Consider the following 11,558-nt stretch of genomic DNA (forward strand, 5'->3'; position numbering starts at 1 on the left):
ACTGTGTTGATTCCCTTTATGTATTTAAATGTTTCTATCATATCCCCCCTGTGGCGTCTTTCCTCCAAGCTATACATGTTAAGTTCCTTTAATTTCTCCTTGTAAGTTGTATCCTGCAATCCATGAACCAGTTTAGTAGCTCTTCTCTGAACTCTCTCTAAAGTATCAATATCCTTCTGGAGTTACGGTCTCCAATACTGCGTACAATATGCCAAGTGAGGTCTCACCAGTGTTCTGAACAATGGCATGATCACTTCCCTCTTTCTAATGCTAATACCTCTCCCTATACAACCAAGCATTCTGCTAGCATTTCCTGCTGCATTATTACACTGTCTGCCTACCTTTAAGTCATCAGAAATAATCACCCCTAAATCCCTTTCCTCAGATGTTGTGGTTAGTACTCTATCAAATTTTCTGTACTCTGCCCGTATTTACGTCCAAGATGCATTATCTTGCACTTATCCACATTAAATGTCAGTTGCCACAACTCTGACCATTTTACTAGTTTACCTAAATCATTTGCCATTTGGCTTATCCCTCCTGGAACATCAACCCTGTTACATATCTTAGTATCATCAGCAAAAAGACATACATTACCATCAAGGCCTTCTGCAATACCACTAATAAAGAAATTAAAGAGAATGGGTCCAAGTACAGATTCCTGAGGTACCCCACTGGTGACAAGCCCATGCTTCGAATATACTCCATTGACTACAACCCTCTGTTGCCTGTCACTCAGCCACTGCCTTACCCATTCAACAATATTGGAATCCAAATATTCTGAGCAGTATTTCGACAGATTGGGCGCTCAGATTTCTGGTATTCGGCGAAGTGTCGTTTGTGGAGTTCTGATTAATATTGTGGGAGTTATGATGTTTTAACATATTGTTTAATTTTCTGTACTTGGGAGATAATCTAATTCAAGAATTGTCCTTACGCAATTATCTTTCAAGTACAGAAAATTAGTCTGGGAAATGTGTCTTTGTTCCCAGTCCCCCACGAGGTCCACCAGGGGAAAACCCCTGGAATGTAATTAAAGAAACCACTTGCATAGGGAATTGTATAAAAGCCAGCTGTGGCTCAATAAAAAAAAAAAACAGTTGACTCCCAAACTGTGTATCGTCCAGTTGTTGGGGAATGGGATTTGTGGCAAACCTAGCCACTTCTGGACTGTAGTTATTAAAGGTTGTCTGTAGGCTGAATATGTACTGTGTATTTTAACCTGTGTATGTACCGTATTGTGGCCGTTCGCATGCTGGCAGCCGTACGCTGCCAGCATACAAATCCCTCTCGTTTGACGAAACCCGGCTATCCAGGCCGTTCGCCATACGAATGAGGGCTCCCCAGGTAGACCACCCACTCACCAGTCGTGTGGCACCAATTAACCGATTGCAACATTGTTGCAATCGGTAATTAAGGGCTCTCCTAGGTGGCCGTCGTTCGGCTACCGACCATGCGGCGGTCGGCCATCTTGGATCCTTTGTCTCTGCAGCGGTGTTCGGTCGTCGAGAGCCTGGAACTGAAAACGGCTACTCAATGATCCGAACACCGCTGGACTTCCAGAGCGTTCGGGAGTTCCGCGTTCGGCACATTCTGTTCCCCATAGATGTTCGGTACTTTTAAACCGAACTCAGTGTTTTAATGTATTTTGTGCGGCGTTCGGTTAGTTTAGCTGGGATCAGAGCGGTATTCTCACTAAATGTGCCCGCCGACCCCAGCTATCTACCGAACGGTCATTCGTCTAAAAGCGAGTAAAAATGTATAAAATATGGATTTCTGTATAAATTGTCGGTTTTGCTCCACGAGGGGATAATCCACTTAATTGTCCATTTTAGTGGGAGTATCCCTCTCGTGTAGCAATGCCTGTTGGGATAATTACAATGCCTGATGTTACAGAGTCAAATATAAATCCCCTGTAACAGCTGTAAGGAAACCCCTTGCAAGGGGAACTGCATAAATATGGAAGTCTGTGAATAAAGCAAGTTAGTTGACTCCCAAACTGTGTTTCGTCCGGTTATTGGGAGGATTGGGGATATTGCCGTGCTTTCTACTCTGACTGTGGATTTCCTGAGAATACCAACGGATATCGTGGACTAATATACTGCATTCCATTACAATTGGTGGCAAGCGACGGGATCCGAACCTTACAGCAGAAAAGCAGCGTTCGTGTAACTGGAACTACCGAACAAGGAAAGCAAGGGCAATTCGTATGGAGATTGATTATACCATACTGAAACGACAGACTTTAAAAGAGCTACTGGAAGCCAGGGGTAAGATAGCCAGCAACAAATATAAGGCTGTGCTGATCGCTGAACTGATGGAGGGAGACAGAGCCCGCAGCGCTACACCTCCACCAGCCATGGAAGAGACCCCATACCAGAAAGAGCTACGAACCAGGTTGGCGTTTCTGCCACAACCAGTACCTTTGGAAATATTGACCGTGCTGATATCAGACGTGCATGATTATCTGATGGCGACCCGCACCCCAGAGACACCGCCTAGGGCAGAGTCTGTTACTGCCTCCACATACGGACAGGTAAAACCCAAAGTCCCACATTACGCATTTAAAGCATTTTGTGAAGAAAAGGACGAGATTGATGGGTATTTACAGGATTTTGAGCGGCTGTGCGATTTGCACGACTTGGAACCTGCAGTATGGGTGCCGCTGCTGGCAGGCAAATTATCGGGTAGGGCAGCTGAAGCCTACCGTGCTGTGCCCCGAGAGGACAGCAAAGATTACCCTAAAGTAAAGAGGGCGATCTTGGAGAGGTATGCCATTACCCCAGAGGCATACCGGCGCAAGTTCAGGGGCTTGCGCAAACCTGAGAAAGATTCTCATGCAGAGTGGGCGCACAAGCTGGATCAAGCATCGCAAGGCTGGATACAGGCCAGCAACGCTACTAACATGGAAGAGTTGCGACAGTTAATGCTGCTGGAACAGTTCTTTAATGGTTTGTCCCCAGAAGCACAAGAATGGGTGAGAGACCGTAAACCACTCACCCTACCCGAAGCCGCTAGATTGGCGGATCAGCATTTTGATGCCAGGAGGCATCACGGACCCCAAAATAAGACTCTCCCTCGGATTACCGGGCCACCCAATACTTTTACTCCTACCGGCCCCACAGTACCCCTGCACAGGCCCGCACTGAATACTCCACCACCCCCCTCCCGATACAACGGCCGGGCTAACATTCAGTGCCACACCTGCAAGCAGTGGGGACACATTTCTCGGGAGTGCACCCAAAACCGGAGCCGACAAGCTTGGAACCAGGTGCGACAAAATTTAACACCCAGGGCTGCTGCACATCACTACCAGGTAGCACCAGCCACCCAGGAAATGCTGAGCGCTCAAATTGAAGAGCCTCTAGGGGTGCTCCACGAAGTAATGTCGGTCCGAGCCACCGACAACCGACAACATCACCGGCAGCTAGTGACCCTGGAGGGGAAGGAGGTACAAGGGCTCCGGGATTCGGGAGCCACTCTAACTTTGGTTGCACCACATTTGGTACCAGGCGCAACCCACACTGGCGGCTCAGTGGCAGTACGGGTGGCCGGGGGAGCAGTATACCGGCTACCCACTGCCAAGGTACATTTGGATTGGGGTGTGGGAGAGGGAACTGTGGAAGTGGGGCTTATGCAAAATTTACCCGCAGATGTTGTGCTGGGGAATGACTTGGGCCAGATGACTTCCGCTTTTATCCCCCAGGCTCCATACCAGGAGGCTCACCCCGTAACCACCCGGCAGCAGGCTCGCACCACGGCTACACCGATACACTCTGAGGCTCAGGTAAGAGACCATGACCCCCAACCGACTTCCCTGTCCTGGGATACCCCGACTACCTTTGCGACCGAAGTCCAGACAGACCCCACCCTCCAAGTATATAGGGACCGGGCACAAGCGGACCAAGCAGGGCTAGAGGGGGAGCGGTACACGTGGGAGAAAGAGTTATTATACCATGTCACGGCAAAAGATGTGTGGGGGTCGGTCACCCTGACTAACAAACAGTTAGTGGTACCACAGAAATATAGGCAGGAGCTGCTTAGAATCGCTCATGATATCCCCTTGTCAGGACACCTAGGGATGACCCGTACCCGATACCGCTTAACGCATGCCTTTTTCTGGCCCAGAATCTCTCAGGATGTGCGACAGTATTGCACATCCTGCGACGTCTGCCAACGAGTAGGTAAACGAGGGGATCGCCACAAGGCCAAGCTATGTCCCCTACCTATTATCGCAGAACCCTTCAGCAGGGTAGCGGTGGATATAGTAGGACCCCTACCAAAACCCAGTCCCTCTGGCAAAAGGTACATTTTAACTGTAGTGGACTACGCCACCAGGTACCCCGAAGCTGTGGCCCTCACTAATATCCATGCTGAGACCGTAGCTGAAGCTTTAATGAAAGTGGTCTCTAGGGTAGGGTTTCCCCAAGAGATAATATCGGACCGAGGCACCCAATTCACGGCCGAAGTCACCCAACATATGTGGAAGGTATGTGGCATTAAGCCAATAGTCAATTCCGCATACCACCCCCAGTCCAATGGACTATGTGAGAGGTTCAACGGGACGCTGAAGCAGATGCTTCGGATGTTCGGGGAGACCCACAAAGACTGGGAGAGGTTCCTACCTCACCTACTCTTTGCGTATAGAGAGGTTCCCCAGGAGTCGACAGGATTCTCCCCGTTTGAGTTACTATTTGGGAGGAGGGTGCGGGGGCCCTTGAACTTGATTAGGGAACACTGGGAGGGAGAGAGTACTACTAACGAAACCCCTATCGTATCATACGTACTGGAGTTCAGAGACCGCCTGGAGGCGCTAACTCAGGCTGTACGCACCAACCTCCAGGCCGCCCAGCAACGCCAGCGACGCTGGTACGATAGAGGAGCCCGAGACCGCAGCTTTCAGGTGGGACAGAAGGTTTTAATTTTAAAACCCGTCCGCACAGATAAGCTGCAGGCCATCTGGCAAGGCCCATACCAGGTAGTGGAGCAGCGATGCGACACTACCTATGTGATTGGCCCCTGCTCAGGGGTAGGGAAGAGACGCATGCTCCACGTGAACATGCTCAAACCCTACCATGAGAGGATAGAGGATGTGACGGCAATCTGTGCCTCCTCCTTAGAAGATCAGGAGAACCTACCCTTACCTGACCTACTAGAACCAGAAGAACCGATAGAGCCCTCCCGGGGAGTTAAGCTGGGGGAGCGGCTAAGTTCTCAGGAGCGTGCCCAGGTACAAGCGCTGATTGTAGCCAAAGGGGCTACCTTCTCCAATTTACCTGGGTACACTCCGCTAGCCACCCACCGAGTTGAAACCCCGGGACAGCTACCTATGCGACAGGCTCCATATAGGGTGCCGGAATCAGTCCGTACCCATATGAAAGCCGAACTAGATGAAATGTTACAGCTAGGGGTTATCGAACCCTCCGATAGCCCCTGGGCATCGCCGGTAGTCCTGGTGCCTAAGAAGGATGGCACCACCCGATTCTGCGTCGACTACCGGAGGCTAAATGACAAAACGGTGTCAGATGCCTACCCGATGCCCCGGATAGACGAGCTGTTAGATAAGATGGCACGGGGCCAGTATCTCACTACCATTGACTTGTGTAAGGGATACTGGCAAATTCCTCTAGCCGATGACACCATCCCCAAGTCGGCGTTTGTCACTCCGTTTGGCCTGTACCAGTTCAATGTCATGCCCTTCGGAATGAAAAACGCCCCGGCTACTTTTCAGCGGATGGTAGATCGGCTACTGGACGGCTTCCAGGAGTATGCCTGTGCCTATCTAGATGGCATAGCCATCTTTAGCCAGACCTGGGAAGACCACCTACGCCATATAGGGGCGATCTTAGACCGTATTGGGGAAGCTGGGTTAACCTTAAAACCTAGTAAGTGCCACATAGGTATGGCCGAGGTGCAGTATCTGGGCCATCGAGTAGGGTGTGGGCAGCAGAGACCCGAGCCAGCCAAAATTGAGGCCGTAGCTAAGTGGCCTACCCCAAGGACTAAGACTCAAGTGCTCGCTTTCCTAGGGACTGCCGGGTATTATAGAAAATTTGTCCCCGACTACAGCACCCTGGCCAAACCTCTGACAGACCTGACCAAAAAGAATCTTCCCCGACTGGTTGTCTGGGCCCCAGAGTGTGAGCAGGCATTCCAACAACTCAAGACAGCTCTGACTAATGCTCCTGTGTTAACTGCTCCTGATCCAACTAAAAGATTTCTTGTCCACACAGACGCTTCAATGTTTGGATTGGGGGCAGTGCTGAGCCAAGTGGGAGCCGATGGCGGAGAGCATCCCGTAGCCTACTTAAGCCGAAAGTTGTTGCCCCGTGAAGTGAGCTACGCCGCCATTGAGAAAGAATGCCTGGCCGTGGTGTGGGCCCTTAAAAAGTTACAGCCATATTTGTATGGACAACCTTTTTCACTACTCACAGATCACAACCCGTTGGTGTGGCTGAACCGTGTGTCTGGGGAGAATGCCAGGCTGCTGCGCTGGAGTTTGGCGCTGCAGACCTTTGACTTTACCATCCATTACCGCCCAGGAAAGCAAAACGGTAACGCCGACGGGTTATCCAGACAGACTGAACTCGAGAAGTGATCTGTGAGTACTCTCCCGGACATCCCCAAGCCGATCCGTTGGGATCAGACTGTGTATGCCGGCTTGGTTCTGGGAGAGCATTGTGGCAAACCTAGCCACTTCTGGACTGTAGTTATTAAAGGTTGTCTGTAGGCTGAATATGTACTGTGTATTTTAACCTGTGTATGTACCGTATTGTGGCCGTTCGCATGCTGGCAGCCGTACGCTGCCAGCATACAAATCCCTCTCGTTTGACGAAACCCGGCTATCCAGGCCGTTCGCCATACGAATGAGGGCTCCCCAGGTAGACCACCCACTCACCAGTCGTGTGGCACCAATTAACCGATTGCAACATTGTTGCAATCGGTAATTAAGGGCTCTCCTAGGTGGCCGTCGTTCGGCTACCGACCATGCGGCGGTCGGCCATCTTGGATCCTTTGTCTCTGCAGCGGTGTTCGGTCGTCGAGAGCCTGGAACTGAAAACGGCTACTCAATGATCCGAACACCGCTGGACTTCCAGAGCGTTCGGGAGTTCCGCGTTCGGCACATTCTGTTCCCCATAGATGTCCGGTACTTTTAAACCGAACTCAATGTTTTAATGTATTTTGTGCGGCGTTCGGTTTAGCTGGGATCAGAGCGGTATTCTCACTAAATGTGCCCGCCGACCCCAGCTATCTACCGAACGGTCATTCGTCTAAAAGCGAGTAAAAATGTATAAAATATGGATTTCTGTATAAATTGTCGGTTTTGCTCCACGAGGGGATAATCCACTTAATCGTCCATTTTAGTGGGAGTATCCCTCTCATGTAGCAATGCCTGTTGGGATAATTACAATGCCTGATGGGAGAAATCCCCTGTAACAGCTGTAAGGAAACCCCTTGCAAGGGGAACTGCATAAATATGGAAGTCTGTGAATAAAGCAAGTTAGTTGACTCCCAAACTGTGTTTCGTCCGGTTATTGGGAGGATTGGGGATATTGCCGTGCTTTCTACTCTGACTGTGGATTTCCTGAGAATACCAACGGATATCGTGGACTAATATACTGCATTCCGTTACAGGATTGCTGCGCTACGCTTCTCTTGAATGCTGATTAAAGGGACACTGTAGGCACCCAGACCACTTCTGCTCATTAGAGTGGTCTGGGTGCCAACTCCCACTACCCTTAACCCTGCAACTGTAATTATTGCAGTTTTTTATAAACTGCAATAATTACCTTGCAGGGTTAAGTCCTCCCCTAGTGACTGTCTATTAGACAGCCACTAGAGGGCACTTCCTGCTCTATAACACATTATCTGTGTTAGAGCGTCGCTGGACGTCCTCACGCTGTGTGAGGACCTCCAGCGTCGCTCAAATCCCCATAGGAAAGCATTGAAAATAGTTTTCAATGCTTTCCTATGGGGTGCGCTAATGCGCATGCGCGACATTGTCGCGCATGCGCATTGGGTCTCCTCGGCCGGTGGGCGGGATCAGTCTCGCCCACCGTCCGACGCACGGCGGGGGAGGAGCAGGCAGCGACGTGGGACATGTCGCTGCCTGAGGTAAGTGACTGAAGGGTTTTTCACCCCTTCAGCAACTGGGGATTGGGGGGTGGGAGGGAGAGGGATCCTGTAGTGCCAGGAAAACTGATTGTTTTCCTGGCACTGGAGAGTCCCTTTAAGTCTACCAGCGGAGATATTGCAGTTAATACTTCTACGTCACTACAATAACCTTTGATTGAAGTCTGTATTAACATGAAGGGTGGGGGTACTAGCCTTTCCCTTAGAATATCCATGGTTATTGTGTCCTGGGATAAGAATAAAGGACCCTGGGGAATAATTAGTTCAACCTAATTTTATTCCTCTGTCTGGTCTCCTTTCCCAAATGTTATTCTCATTGGTATTAATAATTTGTAAATACATTTCATGTGTGTGCTGTGGTTTTTAATAAAAGCTGAGAAAAACTAAGAAATAGTGATCCTACAAGTTGTCAGCCAGAAGCGTGTGTCTTGTTTCTTTGTGGAGGTCTTGGTTGGAATCCACGCAAACTTGAGTCATGCTAAGGAACCATATTCAAGATACCTGGTATTATCAGTGGTACAGACTAGTTAGTATACTCTGCAACAGCCAGAACATACAACCACAATGTATCCCGGGTTGTATCCCGGTTGCCGTTTAGTCTGCTACCAAGTAGAGCAGAGTTAGCGTTGCAGATTAGGCATCCCCGGATGATAGCATGGGGATGCCACAATACCAAAGCACCATATGTACATTGACTGCTCCTATCACAGTTACTATTTATTAAAAATTCACAATACAAGACATTTTGTTCCTCAGGTTAAGAGGCTCCTCATCTGGAGATTAGGTTTAACAGATAAATATCTTTAATATTCAGAACATGAGATCGGTTTCTCTCCTGTGTGAATTCTCTGATGTATAACAAGAACTGAGTGACGGCTAAAACTTTTTCCACATTCAGAACATGAGAAATGGTTATTTCCTGTGTGAGTTCTCTAATGTATAACAAGATTTGAGCAAACCCTAAAACCTTTTTCACATTTAGAACATGAGAAAGGTTTCTCTCCTGTGTGAGTTCTCTGATGTGCAACAAGTTGTGAGTATTGCCTATAACATTTTCTACATTCAGAACATGAGAACGGTTTCTCTCCTGTGTGAATTCTATGATGTGTAACAAGAGTTGTTTTACTACGAAAACATTTTCCACATTCAGAACAAGCAAATGGTTTCTCTCCTGTGTGAGTTCTCTGATGTATAACAAGTGTTTCTTTTCTACGAAAACATTTTCCACATTCAGAACATGAGAAAGGATTCTCTCCGGTGTGAGTTCTCTGATGACGAACAAGCTCTGCTTTAGTGACAAAACATTTTCCACATTCGGAACATGAAAACGGTTTCTCTCCTGTGTGTGTTCTCTGATGACGCACAAGCTCTGCTTTAGTGACAAAACATTTTCCACATTCTGAACATAATAATAGTTTCTCTCCTGTGTGTGTTCTCTGATGACGCACAAGCTCTGCTTTAGTGACAAAACATTTTCCACATTCAGAACATGAGAACAGTTTCTCTCCTGTGTGTGTTCTCTGATGTCTAACAAGATTTTCTTTACAGCTAAAACATTTTCCACATTCAGAACATGAGAACAGTTTCTCTCCTGTGTGAGTTCTCTGATGACGCACAAGCGCTGTTTTATTGACAAAACATTTTCCACATTCTGAACATGAGAACAGATTCTCTCCTGTGTGAGTTCTCTGATGATGAACAAGCTCTGCTTTCGTGTCAAAACATTTTCCACATTCAGAACATGAGAACGTTTTTTCTCCTGTGTGTGTTCTCTGATGACGCACAAGCACTGCTTTATTAACAAAACATTTTCCACATTCAGAACATGAGAACGGTTTCTCTCCTGTGTGTGTTCTCTGATGACGCACAAGCACTGGTTTAGTGACAAAACATTTTCCACATTCAGAACATGAGAACAGTATCTCTCCTGCATGAGTTCTCTGATGTCTAACAAGATTTTCTTTACAGCTAAAACATTTTCCACATTCTGAACAGGAGAACGGTTTCTCTCCTACATGTGTTCTCTGATGTCTTACAAGATTTTCTTTACAGCTAAAACATTTTCCACATTCTGAACATGAGAATGGTCTCTCTCCTGTGTGAGTTCTCTGATGACGAACAAGCTCTCCTTTAGTGGCAAAACATTTTCCACATTCAGAACATGAGAACGGTCTCTCTCCTGTGTGAGTTCTCTGATGACGAACAAGCTCTCCTTTAGTGGCAAAACATTTTCCACATTCAGAACATGAGAACGGTTTCTCTCCTGTGTGTGTTCTCTGATGACGCACAAGCACTGCTTTATTGACAAAACATTTTCCACATTCAGAACATGAGAACGGTTTCTCTCCTGTATGAGTTCTCTGATGTCTAACAAGATTTTCTTTACAGCTAAAACATTTTCCACATTCTGAACATGAGAACGGTTTCTCTCCTGTGTGAGTTTTCTGATGACGAACAAGCTCTCCTTTAGTGACAAAACATTTTCCACATTCAGAACATGAGAATGGTTTCTCTCCTGCATATGTTATCTGATGTCTAACAAGATTTTCTTTACAGCTAAAACATTTTCCACATTCTGAACATGAGAACGGTTTCTCTCCTGTGTGTGTTCTCTGATGACGCACAAGCGCTGTTTTATTGTCAAAACATTTTCCACATTCAGAACACGAGAACAGATTCTCTCCTGTGTGAGTTCTGTGATGTTTAACGAGAGTTTGTTTACTACTAAAACATTTTTCACATTCAGAACATGAAAAACGTGGGAGGTTTGTGTTTACGATCTGTTTTGAGAACATATATGAATCTGAGAAAATGCTTGATTTTTCAGAGTTAGACTCCTTGGTTCTGTTATTAAAAGATTTCTTCATCGCCATACTTCATGTATTTCTGTTCTTGTCAGATATTTCAGTAAAACCTGAAAGATATATACTGGGAGTTAAAGGAAATCAGTCACGATAAATGATTGATACTTAGAAAAACGGACACTAATTTTGTTATAGATAAGAAAGATGACCATTGGGTGTCATGGTGATTGCAAAGAAAGTATTTTGTGTGCTTTAACCCATTCTCTAGCAAAATTGAGTATAAATATTATAATAAAAATATAAATATTTGATTTACATAAAGTCTCACATATCTGCATTTATGCTAGAGCAACAAATAGCAAACACTGTGTATATCACGTGCAGTACATAATTTCACTGCTATCCCCCTACCTCTGCCAGTGGAAGGTTGTGTCAAGTATCTACTACCTTTTCTATACCAATATTAGTACCACTTTCACTGAAAGGATGTTCCATGTATCTACTAATCTTTGTATATCACTCTTAGCTTCTACCACTTATACTAGAATGTTGTGATATTGACATTTTACAAGATACCTGGTTTGACCTGAAATGTGGAAATGTACTGGGAGTTAAAGAAAA

The 11,558-nt window shown here is 46.7% G+C and overlaps 1 protein-coding gene across 1 annotated transcript; it reads right to left on the reverse strand.

Annotated features, from left to right (window-relative positions):
• Positions 1-9,065: 9,065 nt before the first annotated feature.
• LOC134569304 (oocyte zinc finger protein XlCOF7.1-like) lies at positions 9,066-11,043 on the reverse strand. The gene has a single exon (XM_063428221.1). The coding sequence runs from the start codon at positions 11,004-11,006 to the stop codon at positions 9,066-9,068; it is 1,941 nt and encodes a 646-aa protein (XP_063284291.1). The 5' UTR covers positions 11,007-11,043.
• Between the last annotated feature and the right edge of the window lie 515 nt (positions 11,044-11,558).

The sequence above is a fragment of the Pelobates fuscus genome, chromosome 7 (assembly GCF_036172605.1).
Source record: "Pelobates fuscus isolate aPelFus1 chromosome 7, aPelFus1.pri, whole genome shotgun sequence".
NCBI lineage: Eukaryota > Metazoa > Chordata > Amphibia > Anura > Pelobatidae > Pelobates > Pelobates fuscus.

Coding starts and splice junctions, on each gene's coding strand:
- LOC134569304 (XM_063428221.1), bottom strand. CDS start 11,006: ATGGCGATGAAGAAATCTTTTAATAACAGAACCAAGGAGTCTAACTCT.